This window comes from Hippoglossus stenolepis, chromosome 6 (assembly GCF_022539355.2).
Source record: "Hippoglossus stenolepis isolate QCI-W04-F060 chromosome 6, HSTE1.2, whole genome shotgun sequence".
Lineage (NCBI taxonomy): Eukaryota > Metazoa > Chordata > Actinopteri > Pleuronectiformes > Pleuronectidae > Hippoglossus > Hippoglossus stenolepis.
Genome location: NC_061488.1, coordinates 18,799,599 through 18,818,265, shown reverse-complemented (window position 1 = coordinate 18,818,265; position 18,667 = coordinate 18,799,599). Strand labels below are relative to the sequence as shown.

Sequence of the window (18,667 nt, the reverse complement as noted above, 5' to 3'; positions counted from 1 at the left end):
TTAATGCAGATTTTCAGTTCAATCCAGGAGCTCAAATACAAATAGACATTTAATTCTTTATAAAGTCCTTCACAAGGACCTGTAGTGAACATGTATGTTAGATGTAATCCTGAACACTATTCCTAACTTTCTGCTCAGGCGTCCTCCCCCTCGTACCGAGGAGAAGCCAGTGGCCAGTGTCCGGCCTGTCCAGTCAACCCCGGTTCCCATGATGCCCCGCCAGTCGTCTGCAGGCTCTGACACAGGCAACGATTCGTCCAAAACCAACCTGGGAGGATTCTCAGTTAAATGCCTGGAAAAAGCCGGGGTCTTTGTACAGAAGATCGTCACCACTAATGGTATGCAGACTGTACATGCGCTGTACAATTTGCTCTGCTTCTTGTTTCCTCCACATACCACTCATCCTTTTGAACTGAATCTTCTTTCGTTGTGATATTCGAAAAGGAAGTGTTTGTATTTACTCATCTCAAAACTTTTTGTAATTTTTAGACATAGTGATTCCAGGCACCAACAGTTCAGCAGATGTTCAGGCCAGAATCCCAGCTGGAGAGAGCATCCACATCATCAGGGGCACCAAAGGTAATCAATCACTGCACACTGTTAGTAAATTATACTTGTCATAATAATCAATTAACTGTTGAAACATTTTTTACATAACATGATCTTTTTTTAATTGATCATTTCCTGTTTTAGGGACTTACATCAGGACATCTGATGGTCGAATCTTTGCCATCAGAGCAGCTAATAAAGCCAAGACTGCAGAGGAGAGTACAACAGCACCACCCAAAGGTAATTTACCAGAAATGAGCACTGCTAAATGTGTAGAGTACTTGATAGACACACAGATTTAAAGGTTCAGTTTGTAGAATTTATCTAGTGGTGAAGTTGCATGTTGCAGCTGAATACCTCTCACCTCCCCCTCCCCTTCCAAAGAGGAAAGAGAACCTGTGGTAACCTTCAGTTTTCATAAAAACTCAAAAGATGTTTAGTTTTAGTTTTGTTTGGACTACTGTAAAAAACATGGCAGCGCCCGTAGAGAGGAACCACTCCCAATGTAAATATAAAGTATTTAAATATGAAGTGCCCATTCAAGGGTAAAGGAAACCCCAATTCATACAATTTAGATGAAAATTACTAGTGAAAACATCACTAGGATAGTTTTATATCCAATTTCTGCTGATAGATCCCTTTCACCTAAATCTGATACACTGGACCTTTAAAATATAATTGACACTAAATTATTCAAATAAAGCCAGTGTATGTGAAGGGTTAAACTCTTTTCCTAAATCTAATCTCTTCTTTCTTCTTCTCAGACTCGCAGGCCCCACCAGTCGAGGTTTCAACCAATGGTAGTGACAGTTGTCAGTCACCTGACATTAAGCAAAAGGTACCCTCCAAGCCTGTGCCCCGCCCTCTTTCACCTGACGGCCCAGAGATCATCAACGAGCTGCAACGCTACACAGGAGCCACAGCGGAGCCAGAGAGGGCGGAGCCAGAGAGGGCGGCTGAGAGCAACGCAAACAACCTGCCTTCCACCAAACTGCCTCAGACCAATGGCAGCAGTAGGAGCAGTTTACCCAGTGGAACTATGAGCCACCATGATGCCTCTGTGACTAATGCAGTGCAGCCCAGCATTGACACCACTGCCGCCCAAGACATGAGAACATGCTCCAAGCGCAAAGCCTCCACCCCGCCTTCGGATGAGCAGCCCAGCAAGCAGCCGTCTGCTGCCAAGCACTCCTCAGCCTCACAAGGCTTCCCCTTCACTGGGGGCTACGGCCTCCCTCCACTCGGCCTCAACCCTGCCATGTTGAGTGGTTCACTGGGGCACCCGCTCTTTGCTGGGGCTGGTTCGCCTTACTTCCAGCCCCCCCACACTCAACTGGGAGACCCCAGTTACATGTACGCAGATCTGTTTGGCTTGGGCGGAGCCTGCTCTTCCTCCACCTCATTGTCGACAACAACAGCTACTGCCGTCTCATCTTCATCATCAGTTAACGCTGCCAGTTTGGTTCCAGGGGCGCTGCCGCCATTCATGCTGAACCCCAGCATGGCGGGCATGGCTGGGATGCTCTCCCCAGGCTTCCCTCTCTCTTACAATCAGTCTCTGGCCAGCCTCTACACAGGGTCCATGCTCCCGGGCGGGCTTCCAGGACCAGCCGCCACTCCCGGCCCCGCTGGAGCCAGCTTCCTTTCCCAGTATCCTCCCACTGCTGCCTCCAGCTCCTCCTCATCCTCCCCTTCCTCCTTCTCCCCCTCAGCACGGTTTGAGGGCCACCGGGGTTCAGTTCTGATGAATGTTGGGAATGTTAGCAGCGCCAGCTGCTCAGATGACGACGATGATGATGTAATTGAGGTTAGGGGACAGTGACAGATGAATGATGTGCTTGTTTGAGAAAGCTTGATTCAATTGAAAAATCATCACAATAGGATGATATCCTCTGTGCCAGGATACAGGCTTCGAAGAGCCTGTGGCCGAGGCTGTGTGGAAATGGACAAAAAAATGAAACGCGGGTATGTGATGACAACTGAGCCCCTGCTAACGAGTCTGTTCTGCCTTTGAAAAACTGTCTGAGCAGAGATTGAACACAGACTAGAGACAGAGCAACACATTTTGATGCTGAATAACACAAGATGAAATCTGAGGAAGAAAAAAAAGCTCCAGAGGGAGGAAGAAAAAGAAAATCCGAAGACTTAGGGCTTCCAAGTTTTTTTGTTCAATACTGGCATTGAGATACTGATCACTGGACTTAGAACTGCTGATTGTGGGCCTGCAGTGACCACAAATGGCCACTAGTTGTCCTGTTGACTTTTAAGATTCTAGTTCTGCAGCTTTGTTAAATGTCATGACTCTTTTGCTTTACTCAGCTAATTAAATGATGATGTTAGGATGGAATTGCTTATAAAAAAAGTTGTGATGATAAAGTTAGCTGGTAGTAACGTCTGTTAAATATCAATACTGATGTATTGTTTGTCACATGTCAAATATTGCTACTGAATATTTCTTCAAATGCTAAAGGTGAAAAGATCAAACAGAAGTTTTAAATGATGGTAATAATTCACTGCCAGGACGGTTGACGGTGTTTTACTAAGTCATCTTGAATTATTGAAGAAGCATTTTAAGGTCTGTTGAGATTGAAGTCAACTATTGAAACTTTCAAACTCTAATGAAAGAATGTATGCTTAATGAAATGCCTTTAAACCAGGCCTTTTTGAAAAAACTCCTATTTAGGCATCAGGTGTGGGGAGATCTGATTTTTCTTTATTTCTTTGTGTGTGTATTTTCTATTTATGTGATCTTAAATTTTTTGGATGATTGCCTAAAAACAGCCAGGTGAAAATGAAAAAAAAAACTGTGTTGTAGTGAGGTGTCCTCCTCGTAGCGGAGATACAACCAACAGAAAATGCCTTTTTGCCTCCATCTTTCTGAATGTGAACTGTGAGAGAGAGGAGAGGCAAAGAGAGACAGACGGTCGCCGCGGCTCTCTGAATCTCGCCCACAGTCTTACTGTAGCCTAGCGAAAAACGATGCAAAACACTCACTCAAGCCTATATATGTATTTGTACAAACCCCGGAGGAATTGAGCTTGCAAACCCCCGAGTTTTGTTTTTCGCCTGTGTCGTTCCTTAGTCTGTATTTGTGTGTTTTGTTCTTAAGGGTTACAAAAGGAATGGTTTTAAAAAGAAAATGAAGTGAATAGAAACTTGTGTTACTCGGTTTGGTGACTCGTACTGACACGGATTCCATCTTTGCTCTGCTTTATCTGTCTCATGCTTTTTTGTCACCAGAGGTCAGTGTGAAACCAAACTCATTTGTTTGTTCTTTTTTGAGAGATGGTGTAGCTTTGCCAAAAAAAAAAAACGAGAAATGCACAAGCACATCATCGACCTCCATCGAAGAGGACTTTGTGTCTTATGAGACCAAATTACGCTGTCTACTACTTAAAATCCATGACAGCAGCACGCTCTCTCTCGCTCTACTATAGCATCCTCACGGCCACAATCGACACGTACATATCCATCTCTCTCTGTATGACCCTGCAGGAAACACTGTACACTGCACTGCACTGTAAAAAGAGACACAAATCTGTACACGTCTGTGGACTGGTCCAACGCTGGGACAAGCGTCATCATCACGTGACCAAGTTCCTCTTCAGATTAACCACACGCCACCGTTCAGCTGTTCCAAATTATCCACTCTGATCACATCAACCGTTGGATCACTGTCCTCGAATAGAAAATCTTCTCCTCCGAAACGGCTGCAGGAAGAGCTTTAAAAAAAACACCTGCTCTTTTGTGGAAAGCGAATCTCTTTAACATCATCAAAGCAAAGACTAAGCATTTACTGTCATTTCTCTTCCATGTATTTTGCTCTTCATATTGAAATTGTTAGTTTACCTATGTTTCTTTTTTCTTTCTTTATGATGTTTGAATTTACCAAATTTATTTATTTATGACGGTGCGTATTTATTCATTTTTATTTTTTGTACAATGTTTTTTTTTGGTTTTCTTTATTTGCTTTTCTTTGTTTATAAACATTTTTACGTTCATATAACTTTTGTTGTTACTGCAGATGGAAAATGCTTAATTTTTTTTTTAAGAAGAAGTACGATCTGCCAATCTGACCCAACACGTGAACTTGTGCAGAACTTGCATGTGGACCAATGAACTGGTTTGTTACTGTGCACATTAATATCCAGGAACAACATATTGAAAGATGGAGTAAATATCATGTTTACAGTAACTCTGATCAGCTGTTGATTATAATTTAAAAGAGGACATTAGGGATATATTGATTAGCTCTGATTCCTTCATCCTGCATTGTCACAAGCTGCATTCAGGACACATATCTTAGAATTTGTAATTGAATAATATGAGCCATTTGTGTGCATGTAAATGAAGCAAATTCACAGGTAATGGGTCAGAAACAGAGGCAGTCATATCACTCAAAAACTGAAAAGAAAACAATGATATCAAGTGCTTCTCTTTTTTTTTACTTTTTTTTGTTGTTCATCATCATATCATCAGAAATGTCCATCTGTGCCGTCGCCATGATGGAAAACGAGCAAGTTTCCTCAGTGTTGAACTGTTTTGTTGTCAGCTCAGCCTTTGCTGCGCAGTTCGACTGCTCTTTTATTTCACAGCTTTCTACTTGAATTTACATATTTATTTATACAAATCGATTTGGTTGAGCCGACTGTCTGAATTCCATTTTATCCGAGGAGAAGATTAAAGCTGCTGTCTTTGAGGATTGGCTGTAGTCAAAGCCTATTGTGTAGTTTATCGATGGATAATGTGTATGACCGTGGATTACTTTTAGATCCTTTTTTGTGTTTGTTTTTTGGAAGTTTGTAAATAAAAAGAAACATGTTCTAAATAACACTTTTCCTTGTTTCTTCATAAATAGTATCAGCAGATTGAGCAGGTCACGAAGCACATGTAAAGTTTGATTCCAAGAAAATGAACCACTCGTAAAATCACATGACAAGAACATAACGTTCTCAACCACAATCCTGTGATATAACGATAATAAACATAATAAAGTACCTTTTACAGTTACAAAAGGCTTCACTAGATACTAATGAATAAGTAATTAATTTGAAGTAAACTGATTTGAAGCAAACACTATTTAAAGATCACACATTAGGGAGAAAATGCAGTAAAATGCTACAAATTCTAAAAGAATTTAAATGGTAAGACCAGACCCAGGTTTAAATAGAAATATAAACAATCGCATATGAATGCACTGTATTCTACACAATACTGTATTTTCCTGAAGCCTTTGCAAACCTATATTGTTTTTTATTCAGACGAAATCTCTAAAAAAAATACCACAAGCCCTCAAACACTGGAAACTGATCTGTCCCTTATAATTTGTGTTCCATTTTCGTATGAAGTTTATCTTCTTTTTCCTTTTAGATAAATAATAATTCACCAAATAGACAAACATAACAAAGACAGAAATGCACCTTTTTAGAGGTTTATTCTGTTAATCTATTTTTAAGAACCTGGAGGATCTGCAGATAATAACAATACCTGCATGTGTTTTACATAAAAACATGTTTGTCCATTGATAAATTGATGAACATGGACAGTAAATACATTTTTTAAAAGGCTGGAAAGAGTTACACAGTTAATCCCTACATTACAAGGAAATGTCTTTTTTCCAGATGAATACAGAATAAAACAAAAAAGAGTGCCAACTAAAAATAGTTGAGCTAGATTTGGATGTTGTCTTCTGTTGATTTATCCATAGTCATATGGACACGATCAGTGTTATTGATTGCTGCAGAATGATTAATTGTCATGTTCTTACAGCGTAGTGGTAAGATGGATGGAGGGTGAACTCTGGGTCTGGTTTGTACCCTCCTCTCTCCACATCCTACTTTAATTAACGTTCTCTCTTATGGGGTCTGAGAGCGGAAGGCCTCCCGGGGTAAACACATTTTGAAAACATCAAATAAGCCCTAAAAAAACAGGACAACAACAGATGTGTTGCCTGACAAAGAAAATGTAATAATACACTACACTACACTATATTATACTATACTGTGGCATAGTATAGTATACTGTACTACACTTTATTGTAATATGCTACTCTACACTATACTATATCTGTACTGTACTATACTATATTATAATATATATACTGTATATATATATATTATACTACACCTTACTATGATATACTCTGTTTATGACCCTGTTGTCTTCTTTTGAGTGGTCTGCTGGGGCAGTAGCATTTCAACTGCTGATAGGAAGAGACTGGATGGACTGATTAGGAGGGTCAGCTCCTGGGATTTCCCCTTGACCCAGTGTGGTGGGACAGAGGAGGATGATGGCGAAGCTGTCAACTCTTATGGACAACCAGTCCCACCCCCTGCAGGACACCATCACAGCACTGGGCAGCTCCTCCACACTGATCCAAGTGTCTGAAGGAGGTGGTTCCTTCCTGCAGCAGTAAGACTGTACAACCAGCTCTGCTCCAAGTAGAGCTACACACACCTTCTATGGACTGCACTTTAACTCAGGTTTCACTTTTTAACTATATTAAGGTATTCATTTCTAATAATAGAAATTATATAATAATATACATTTCTGTCTGTGAAACTCAATGTGTTGTGTGCAATACATATGTACCACCCATTTACATATTTCATATTTTCTTATATCTCCTTACACATATAAGTATTGCATGCATAACTTTACTCATTTCTATGTTTGACTGCCCTCTTGCTGCTGTATGTTGCAAACTTCCCCACAGTGGCCCAAATAAAGGATTATCTCATCATATCTTACACTATAGGCTACACTATATCACACAATATAATACACTGTACTATACTGCACTACACTACACGCGAATATACTATACAATATTATACAATACTATTGCTAACTACAGTATATAAATCATGGAGAGTGGAATAATCATGAGGATTATCTTTGTTTGATTCATATCCTGAACATAAAGAGCTGTGACTCAGACGCTTCACCCGCTTACTCAGCATTTCTGTACTTTCACGTGACGCGTCCTGAGTTAAGAACTCGGTTTCCCGGCGTGCTCTGCTGCCGGGACGTTGCGTGCCCTGACGTCGCTCCTCGTTGATGACGGTGGCAGACAGCCTCAGTATCCGAGGAGGAGTTCCTGCTAACACAAGATACATTTTCCTACGAGCTGCTCTGGAAATACATAAGAGCCGGGAATCAGACGACTGCCACCGAGGCATTGTGGGAAACCTGTGAGCTGTGCGTGACCTGACGCTGCCTCACAAGCGACTCTCACATTTGTTTTGGAGGCCTGTTGCTAACTACGGGAAATCCTCGGGCTAGCCCCGGTAGTCACTGGGCCGAAACAGGACGCAGAGGACCCGGACCTGGAGCTCCGTGGGCTGCTTTAGTCGACGCTAGCTGCTCCATCTTACTATCAAAACGAAGACGTAAGCTCCCCTGGTCCTCGGTGGCGGATCTAAATCAGCGTAACTCGAGACGATGTCACTTTGACAGCTAGCTAACATTAGCTCTCCTGTGTTTACAAGCCAAAGCTCCTCTGGAGAAGTGGCCACTGAGGTGTGTTGGCTTCAGTTGGGGGTTTCATGCTCGGCCTCTTTTCACCTGTCCGCTCGCTGGTGGTGATTTGTGAACTTGTTGAACTTCTGTGTCCCCGGACTGAAGGTCGCCCGCTCGATCAGAAGGTCTCTTCGCTGAGGTTATCACATCTCCAGGCTTATCTGCTGCAGCGCAAACTTTGTTAGCTGCTTGGACTGTGAGGATCAGTCGACTTTCTTTGTTTCCTTGAATGTCAGATACAGAACAGCAAACATATTGTTAAGGGTTAAAAACACGTGTCGATTTTTAATGCGAAGACGAACGGGTTTGATCAGAAGGAGTCGACGTGTACTGATTTGATTATTATTGGGACACAGGTGAAGCACAGTGTCCCGGATGACGGCTCCCAGAGAAGTGTGGGCTTTGCTGCTGTCAGGACTCCCAGGTGTCACCTGTTCTGCTCGGCATTGTTAATCTCACACCAGCATCCAACACCTGCTGCACCAGAGGGAATCGACCCGCTGCTTGTGTGTCTCTGCCTTGAGCTGATCTGCTCAAGAAGGAACATCTTACAACACGATGAATCGCTACCTGCCAGTGGCACGGCAGCACTTCCTGGCTGCTCTGGCCAGCACCAGTGTGGTGGTGAAGACCATCAGCGCCGTGGTGGTGCTCCTCTACCTGCTGTCATGGGCCGTCGACACCCCGTACGCGCTGGGGGTGACCCCGGGGTACCTCTTTCCGCCCAACTTCTGGGTGTGGACACTGGTGACCCACGGGGTCGTGGAGCAGCACGTCTGGGGCGTGGCAGCCAATGTGGGGACAGTTATGGCATGTGGCCGACTCCTGGAGCCTCTGTGGGGCGCTCTGGAGCTCCTGATCTTTTTTGCAGTGGTTAATGTGTCTGCAGGCCTCCTGGCTGGACTCTCCTACCTCCTCACCTATGTGGCCACCTTTGACCTGGACTACCTGTTTGCTGTGCGGGTCCATGGAGCAGCTGCGTTCCTTGGAGGTGTCCTGGTGGCGTTGAAGCAGACCATGGGGGACACTACGGTGCTCAGAGTGCCACAGGTGAGGCCATCAAACAACTCAGGTCATTTCTGCTCTGATCTAAATATGACCAGACATTTGTACCAGTAAGGAGCCACACACCCCAGTTGAACGAAGAATGTAACAAGAATGTAAACAGTGCTGGAAACCAAACCATGAGCCCTTGAGGGGTGTACATAAACAAGCCTGTGTCTGATTATAGCCAGCACACATCCATAATGCCCCCAGTGATATCCAAAATATAAACTCAACCTGTTAGTTTAAATTAACATAAATTCACAAAATGTATAAAATCCCAATTGGTACACAAGATTTTGCTGTGTAAAGACCTTATGGGTACATGCTACATATTACTCTGCATAAATCAAGTAAGTATCTGTGCCTCTGTCAGGTTTAATGAATAAACAAACACCGCACATCCAGTTTAAGGCTCGGTAGAAGTGTTTAACTCAAATAGAATGAGGGGGAAAATCATCTGCACACCTTAAACCATTCCTGCCTGAAGGAGGTCTCTGACCAAAAGCTTGCAAATGAAGTAGATATTTGCACAAAGTGTGCAGATGCTTTATTTCTCATTCAATTTATTCTATTTTAAAGACATTGGACATTAATGGTTTAGCGATTCTCCAAATTCACAGTTCAATACAGTTGTTGTTTTGTTTGTTTGTCTCCATTCTGCTTGACTGTCCCTGGTTTTTTTTGCTATACCATGGTGATTATCCATCTTCTGTTAATTAAATTAGCCAAATCTTTACTGCAGGTGGGATCACTCCATCGTGATTGGACCAAAATAGTCATTTTACACAAGCAGTTGGAAGACAATAAAATAAGTGTGATAGTTACAATATTAACTGCTCCCCTTGACTTTAACATATTAATGTTACGAATAACATGCGTAATGATGGCAACCATAAGATTTTTTACATTAACGCATGTAAATAACAACATACACACATATCAGATAAAGTAAGTAAAGTAAGATTCATGGCATGCAAAGAAGTGAAGGCAAACCCTGCAGCAAACATACAGAATCAACATTTGTTACATGTTAAGTTAGTGTTACTTTTAATTTAATGAACATAAAAAATACAAAATGAAAGGGTAATTATGGCCTTTTTTAAAGTTTGTTCACCGCTTTTCTTGTCAAGTCACGTTAAGTTGTCCTCATGATGGTCCCATAGCTGATAAAGTCTCTTCAAACATTGTGGTAAGAATCAACTACCAGCAGTAGTATACTACTACTACTACAGCCTTAGGAATGACAACTTAGTTGAAGTAAGGATTTAAGTGTATAATTGCTAATATTGTTATTAATTCATTAGAATTTTTTTCTGTTTGGTTGTTAATTTCAAATAGCACTTTCTCACTTTTATGGACGTGGTATTGCATGGTAATAAATAGTAAGCATGTGTGCGTTCACCCACAGTCTTATCAGGCTGTCAAATTATTGTAAAATAGAGGGACCTTGCTATTTTACTAAAGCCAAGTAGGCCAGTTGTTTACAGGCCAATAGTTCAGCTGTTGAGTGTTTTTTTTTCTTGTCCTGTATTCTCTGGTTGAGCCACATGATTTTCTTTCAACATTCCAATATGTAATCTGATGCTCTACTTGAGAGCAGTGTACACTGTGTCCAGATAAAGATTTAGTTTTTTGCTACAAATTCCTAACATGTCTCTTTTATTACCAGGCTACTTGGATTTAGCTATTATTAACTTAGCATTTTGTGCTTCGTATAAGTTTGTATCAAATTTGGTCACTTCACTCATTCACCCTCATCTCAGTTAATCAGGTCAGGAAATGTTCATCAAAATGCTTGTAGATGTTGACAGTGACTCCTTCCTGCCACCCTGGCAGGCAGTCATCCATTGTTCGGTGTTCCCATTCCTGAATCTTGTAGACTTGGGTGAATTGAGGGAACTGGCAGTCTGTAGACAAACTAGTAGCTACCACTGTGCCTGATCATTTTTCTCTTCTGCTCCTGTCACAGGTGAGACTCAAAGCAGCACCCGCTTTGGTCCTCCTGCTCCTGGCCTTACTGCGCCTGTCTGGGCTGCTCGACAGCTCTGCCCCACTGGCTGCATTCAGCTACGGCACACTGTCTGGTTGGGTCTACCTGCGCTTCTACCAGAGGCACAGCCGAGGGCGCGGGGACATGTCGGACCACTTTGCCTTTGCAAGTTTCTTCCCTGAGGCTCTGCAGCCCGTCGTGGGGCTGCTGGCAGGGCTGGTCCACTCCGCTCTGGTGAAGATAAAGGTGTGCAGAAAGATGGTGAAGAGATACGACGTGGGGGCACCCTCCTCCATCACTATCAGCCTGCCAGGGACGGACCCACAGGATGCAGAGAGGAGGAGGTGAGTCAGAGCAAAGGAGCCATTTAACTTTTTATCTGCATGCATATATGCTGAGACTGATCTGAAGAGAACTTCTGTCTGATATCTTGGTGTACCTCGCTAATAACTACCTGATTAGAGTGTGAAGGAGGTTCCTCCAGTACCTGTTTACCAGATGCTGTTTTGCAGGATTTTTCCTCTACATTTATTTTTTAGCTGTAGTTGGTCACACTGCTTTTCATTTGTGCAAAGAAGAAGCCTGTCATAGTATTTCATTATTGCCATTCAATTGAAAGAATAGGTATAAGTCCATGCAATAGCTACGCTATCTTTTCAGGCAAGGGGCAGAATACTCAGAATACCTGTCAGACTCAGGTCGGCCATGGTTACTTTTCACTCAGGCTTGGCTGGATTCAGACAGAAAAATGCGACCCGAGCTGCACTCTGTTGCATAATGTGAAAGTTTTCTCTGTGGGACGATTTAGAACCGAGCCAACGGAGGTGCCTCCATTTGGGGAAGGAGAGTTTCCTCTCCTGTGGCTGCCTTGTGTCCCCGTCTGGTTCTGACACTCTATTCATCTCTTAAATCTTAAGTGGAAACTTTTGACATGACCTCTCCACGCTTTAATTGATCAGTTAGGCTGCTCCTCTTTTACCACACATCTTGCATGAAGGCAGCGGCAAATAAAGGGATATGTTTTACTTTTGAATCTGCTACAAGATATGCTGGATAAAGGCAAGTATTCAGACCAATTGAGCGCTTGAAGAAAATATAATTTTTTTTAATCAGGTAATTAATTTGTCATAGTGAAGAAGGTATTACACAATCAGTGATGTGTTGCCCTATCACAGCAGTGGGTGACAGATTCCAACCCAGAGCTTTTTTGCTTGTGAGGCGACAGTGCTAACCACTCTGCCTCACACACCCTCACATTAAATACACCAGTTAAATAGGAGACAGACACAGTGTTGTAGTTGTTATAGCTTTGTTTACTCAGGTATGGTCTGCTGAGCCTGTGCTCTCTTTTAGCAATAGTCCTCAAACACTTCACAGATATTCATACCATAGCTCCATAATTCACACATACACACACTCACTCACACTAACTCCTACTTTCAAGCTGTCGGGGTTGATTTTCCTCCTGTTCAGATGTCTGACACTCACACCTCCAAGCTGTCACAGAGATTCAGTAACAGATAGATTTCACTGCTCACACGTAAAACAGACATGTGAGCCTGTCATTTTTCAAGGGGGCTTTTTTTTACCTTTTTTTTTTTAAATTGGAAACTTATTAAAGAACAGTAAAGGAATATAGTTTCCTTTCCAACATTCAGGAGATCTTTGGTAAATACTCACACAGATGCATATGTTCAGCATTTTGAAACTTCTCAGTTACAGGGGAACAGCTGTAAATGTGACATTGAACGAATATGGTCACATTTTTTAGTTACTGCCTGGGTTTCATTATGTTTCAGTCTGTGCGTTACTCATCTGTTAAGTGTCTCCTTCCTCCCGTATGACGCACATTACGCACGGCCACCATATTAATTATTTTAAGGCCTTGCTAGAATGTTTGATTTTGATTAGAGGTTGACGTCTTTTGAAAAGGCAATTAACCTAATGGCCATTACTTGAAAACTAATTGCTACTTCTCCAGGATAAGTGGGACATTCAATCAACAAATTACATGTTTTATTCCCAAAATGATGTCATTCATTTGATAACTGTTCTTCCTCTTGATTACTAGTACTAAAAGACAGTAGCAGCATAAAGTGTATTATTCCCCTGGATTATTAATTTTTTTACAACCAACTAACTATTTGAGTCCCTTAAATGTGAATTCACACATTTGCCAGTCTGTTTTTATTATCTAGAACACTTAACTAAGCAGGGAATGAAAGTTTCTCTCACCTACACTGTTTTTCTCTTTTAAAAGAGTTTCATCTAAAACCACAGAAATATTCCTTCAGTTATCTATGTAGTGTAGAAAATAGTTGTAATAAATATAATTACTTTGGAAAGTGGAGAGTTATACAATATTATCAGTATTTCAGATATTTCTTTATAACTGTAGTGTCAGACTAAGTATTGATAATTATTTTTAATCCTGTTAACCCCTGTTAATAGGCTTTTTTTTGTAGTTTTTCCTTACTCTTGTTTAAGGTTAAGGACAGAGAATGTCACCTTGTTAAGCCCAATGAGACAAATTGTGATTTGTGAATATGGGCTATACAAATATTATTTGATTGATCTGATAAAAAAAAAATGGAAAAAACAAGTTTTGTGTGTATAAAAGAATGAGACAGCAGGTGTGACCAGTGGACAAGTTATATAATCCGTATATGCCTGAATAGCATATAACAGCTGTAACACTGACTACTGTGGCGACCTTATTCTTCATATGTCTCGATTTAAAGGACACACTTTATGTTTCACACATTCATTGAATCATAATGTTGTAATGGAATCATTAGATTACATCTACATTGACCATTGAAACAATCACAGACGTGTCCTCTGTTACACAGCTGTACTCCCTTTGGTTCTAATGACAACTTTTGTCTCTCCTTCTTCCTCCCAGACAACTGGCCCTCAAAGCTCTGAACGAGCGTCTAAAGCGTGTGGAGGACCAGTCTGCCTGGCCGAGCATGGACGACGAGGAAGATGACGATGAGGACGAAGTCAGAACTGACACACATCCACTCCTCCCAGGTGGGAGAGACCCCTCATCCTCCTCCACACTGAGACCAGCAGGGGGACCCATCGGCGCCTCCACCTTGTCATCCTCAATGTCTCAGAGCGGCGGAGCAGCATCCACAGGTGGCACACAACACCCGGAGTCCAGCATTATCAGCTTCGAGGATGCACCTTCTAGATCGTAACAAATGGAACGAACGTGTACGGATCCGAACGCTGTGTTCTGTGTCACTAGCAGGTACTAGCATTCACTGTCTCTGGCTAGTATACTGATATATTCGGTGACAGTGATTAGGCATACACTCAGTATCTCTCTCACACACACACACACGCATACACACACAAACACACAACATCTTTGACGACCGTGCGCTAACACACACACACTGTCAATGTCATCGTGAAGAGAGGTGGTAACTGTGCAGTGCTTTCAGTTGAGACGTTTTGGTTGTTAACACTCAGTGTATTTGGGCAAATTGGACACTTTATTCTTCTCATCCTTTCTGCATCATCCAGAAATTCTGTCTTGTCTGGACTTCATTCGAACAGCAGAGCTCTGTCTGCTGCAAACTCCATGTGTCTCTTTCTCTTGGTTCCTAAATAAATAACAAAATGTTTGTACGATATTCTTTTTGTAAGTCATTTTCAGAGCAGCCATAATTGTTCTCTGATTGCCTGCTACATGAAAGTCGTCAGTGACCGAGACTTGTGCCGAATTTTTGATTCTTGCTAAAAGGCCAACTCTTTTCGCGCACTGGTGTGATAAGTGCTAAAAAATGGCTGCACGAGACGTTAGCGTTTGTTTGTTTGGTTCCAAATATGTAACCAGATGTGTAACAGAGGAGAAAGTGTGGAAAGCATGTGCTTGCTCAGCACCAGCTGCTGTACCAGAGGAAAGAAGCTGCTGCAGGTCTGACCTGCTGATGAACTTTGATACAAAGTGCCAGGGGAAAGAATTTTCAAACCAGGTTCATTTGCCGCCTGGTGTCTCTCTGGAACAGCAGGCTGAGAAATGGACTCTGGATTTTTTTTTTTTATTGCCCAGATTGATGCTCAGTGGAAATCAATTTGGTAATTTTATCTTTTCTTTTTTTTTCTTCAACAAAATCAAAAAGACTTTCAAACTTTGTTTCTGTGCATTAACAAGACATGTAAATGGTGTTACTCTCACACAGACGGACGGTGGTGATGATTTTGATTCTTCTTGTTTTATGACATATGTTTAAGTTAATTTCAGGCCTAATCCTGGAGCACCATCCTGCACCGTTTTAGACTTCCACATCCCAGCTCTTTAGTTGTCTGAGTGAACATGATACAGAGAAGTGTACAGTGTGTCATGGTTGTGTTGGCTCCTTTTCAAATGCAGAGGAGTGATCATGAGAAGATTATATAACAGCCTGTATCCACAGTGTGCTGGTATTTTTATGTCACAATGATCAGTGAGTTGCAGATTCAGAGTTTGTATTTGTATCTGTGATGTGTAAGACATTGACTCACGAGGATAAATGACTTTAAAGACCGAAGATGCCTGTGTTGATCAGTAGTCTGTCTGGTACAGGTCTCTCAGTCGCATCCTTTCCACTTATACATCTCTCATTTCTAAAATGACAGTGCTACACTGAAGGCGGTGATGAATAATTCACTATGGAGGTTGAGGGGCAGCTTAATTGTTTAATCTAAAATGTTTCATGAATTCCAAACAAACAAAAAGGTCAGTGACACATTTGTTTTTCAGAAATTAATCACTGTGCATGTCCAGTTATATTATAGTAACAAATCAAATTTTTGAATTTCCAATTTCCCTTATGACCTTGTTGATTAAAGTCAGCTGCAGCCAATAAATAATTTTACACGTAGCAATCCCGGTAGTCGGAAACTGAAGTGTTGTGATCACAAGGTTGAAAATGTCTCTGATTTTACTGCGAATTCCCGAGTTGTTAGGAAAGTGAATATGCACCTCTGCTGCACATATATCATGGTTCTGAACGTGAAAAATGTTTAAACGTCACTGAAATTCTTGATGGTCTTTCAGGGAAAACAAGCTCAGAAATTGATTCTGCAGATTGCCTTAATGGTTAGTTGATGCCTCTTAAAATTCAGAGACTAAAAATGTGGATTCATGTCACCGCTGTTTGGTTTGGACATTTTACTCTCTACGCAGGCCAGAGAAGCTATTTGAAATTTAGGAATAACAAACATACTGTTACATGTAAAATGTATAGTGGTTATTTAAATTTTTCTATTTAATATTTGTTTTGTGGAGAATAAACCTCAGTTTGCCTTACTGATCACTTTATTTCCCACCAATTTAAAGAGCATAAATATTGACAAACGAAATCCACCAAATCAAATAAAAAACACAGCTGGTTATTTGTGGTTATTTATGATCGTCATGCCCTCCTTTATTAACCAGCAGGAAAATCCTAAACATGAGCAAAACCTAATCTTCTCCTCCCGTCCTCTCAGCAGTAGTAGTCTGTGCTTTGCGAAAAACAAAATGACAGTTCACACTTGACAAGGTCGAGGTTTATATCCATTCTGGGAGCATGTTCCCGGATTAACATTTTTGAGTACTGCAAATTCAGATTAAATGTGAAGAGTTTTGGCTCTTGGGAGTCCAAGCAATGAGAAAGTGTTGCTTTTCACCTGATGGGAACATGTTATTGTTGGGAAATGATAAGCCATATAGGAGTGATGAAACTCTGTGTGTTCTGTCCTGTGTTTCTCCTCGTTTCCTCTGCTCATTTCACTGTGCTCCTACTAGTGGAGGTTTACATTGGATGAGTGGGGCCAGTAAATATGAATGAGTTTTTGTATTGATGAATGGACGTGTTTTCAGACTAGATCCAGCTTTAACGTGCAGAAAGTTTGGCTACAGTCATACATCTGAAATCTCAATCTGTTTCCGCACAACCCTCTACATACAGTAACTGCTAAAATCAACAGTGCAGTCTCAAGAAGTTCCTCTGGTGATGTTTTTTTGAGCTCAGCTGCTGGCAGAACTCTCACATCACATGATAAACATCAACAATGCAGCAAAACCCATTCAAACATGGACGCATGCAGATTACTGTATAGTTGCAACATGGTCAAGTGTTGTAATTTGATCTGTGAAGAGTAATGTTGTAGTTTGAGGTTTCAGATTGAGTCTGGCTAATCTGGCATTCCGCCAAATCCTCCTATCAGTTCTTGTTCTGTCATCTTCAGTTTTTTTTCTTCTCTGTATTATTGTTTGTTCTGTCTCTGAACGCCCTCAAAAGTTAGGAATGCAATCACATTTGAATAATTGAGATGTTCTGATACCAGCGCCAAAAGAAAATGTCTATAACATATTTTGAAAACTGTAATCTACCAACACTGTATGGAAGGGACTATTGCTGTTGTATGGCGTGGCTCAGGCTGAACCCATTGGGAAAAAAAATTCATGGTGAGAATGTCGTAGAACTTCTTTATTATTTAGTTTGACAGTCAAAAATGAAAAGAAACACAAATAAATAAATCTAGGAAAATAAAACAGTTACCTCCTAAAGCTTGAAACTCAATACACGTCGCCGCTTAACCTGGGGAACTATACCGCATGAAATATTACAAAATTGACATTTTATTTAGCTCAGGCTAAAGCTACCGGAAATCACTTCCTCTCCGCTGCTCTAAAAACAGTACTTGCCAGTGGCAGAACGGGAAAGAAAAAGTTATTATCTAGATAAGAAAATTGCAGTTTTATCTGATCGAAACTAATATACTTTAAAGACGTAGTATCAACATTTCCGTCAGCACCGGAGGCATTTCCCATGCTAGTATTGGTATCAGAACATTTCTGTTGAGTAATGCCACTGTACACTTGGTGTAGACAAAGTATGATGTCAGCAAGCAGTGGTCATTACACTGCAGTGGCCAATGAGCATGAGCCAAAATGCTATCATTGCAATTTAGTGACATACACTGTGTTTTTCCCCTGTACATTGGTACATTCTTCCATGTCTATTTGGTAAAACAGCGGCTGTGGGGTAACACCAGCGTCATGATTTGTAGATGAAAGCTGTTCTCCTGCCCTCTGGTGAAAAAATAGATCCCAGATGAAACCTTTCTGATTTATTTTCCTGTTGGCAAAACTGGACATTTACAACATTTTTCTTTTTTTAAATATTTTTCAGTACTTGTATTTTCCTCATGTCCCTACTTTTGCACCAAACAGATCTTGTTCACACTAATGACAGTTTTGATCTTTCTCTGTACTGTGGCTGTTCCACAGACCCTTATGGTTTTAGTTTAAGATATATTTCTTTATCTCTGTACGAAATAAAAGACGATTGTATGACGAAAAAATTGTGTGAATCTTTGCTGCATCACTGTTGTGGTATTTACTGCTCTTCTCTTGGGGATTTTTACTGTCATGACTGGACCTGGAGGTGGGGGAGTGATGATTAAAGGCAGACCTCTCAAATTACAACACCAACCATTAATACTACTGAATTATTTATAAAAGAAAAACTTTGTGCACTACCTCAACCTGTGTATTTGTAAAATGTGCTTACTGAC

At 41.2% G+C, this 18,667-nt stretch overlaps 2 protein-coding genes across 5 annotated transcripts in view; both read left to right on the top strand.

The window, feature by feature from the left end:
* Positions 1–5,380, top strand: part of LOC118110984 (helicase ARIP4-like) — a 69,644-nt gene extending 64,264 nt beyond the window's left edge. For all 4 annotated transcript variants that reach the window (XM_047340303.1, XM_047340304.1, XM_047340306.1 and 1 more), the window contains 4 exons: positions 139–338; positions 490–579; positions 694–789; positions 1,314–5,380. In XM_047340303.1, the coding sequence (XP_047196259.1) occupies positions 139–338; positions 490–579; positions 694–789; positions 1,314–2,371 (1,444 nt within the window). In that variant the 3' untranslated portion in view covers positions 2,372–5,380. The remainder of the gene's footprint in view (positions 1–138; positions 339–489; positions 580–693; positions 790–1,313) is intronic.
* A 2,204-nt stretch (positions 5,381–7,584) lies between these two features.
* tmem115 (transmembrane protein 115) lies at positions 7,585–18,454 on the top strand. The gene is made up of 3 exons (XM_035159184.2): positions 7,585–9,120; positions 11,087–11,451; positions 14,013–18,454. The coding sequence occupies exons 1-3, from the start codon at positions 8,629–8,631 to the stop codon at positions 14,311–14,313; spliced, it is 1,158 nt and encodes a 385-aa protein (XP_035015075.1). The 5' UTR covers positions 7,585–8,628; the 3' UTR covers positions 14,314–18,454.
* The last annotated feature ends 213 nt before the right edge of the window (positions 18,455–18,667 follow it).

What these genes read in the sequence shown, in the direction of transcription:
- tmem115 (XM_035159184.2), top strand. Translation starts at nt 8,629, where the DNA reads ATGAATCGCTACCTGCCAGTGGCACGGCAGCACTTCCTGGCTGCTCTG. An exon ending in CGGTGCTCAGAGTGCCACAG is followed by an intron (nt 9,121 to 11,086) that starts GTGAGGCCATCA and finishes CTCCTGTCACAG; the next exon opens with GTGAGACTCAAAGCAGCACC. An exon ending in CAGGATGCAGAGAGGAGGAG is followed by an intron (nt 11,452 to 14,012) that starts GTGAGTCAGAGC and finishes TCTTCCTCCCAG; the next exon opens with ACAACTGGCCCTCAAAGCTC.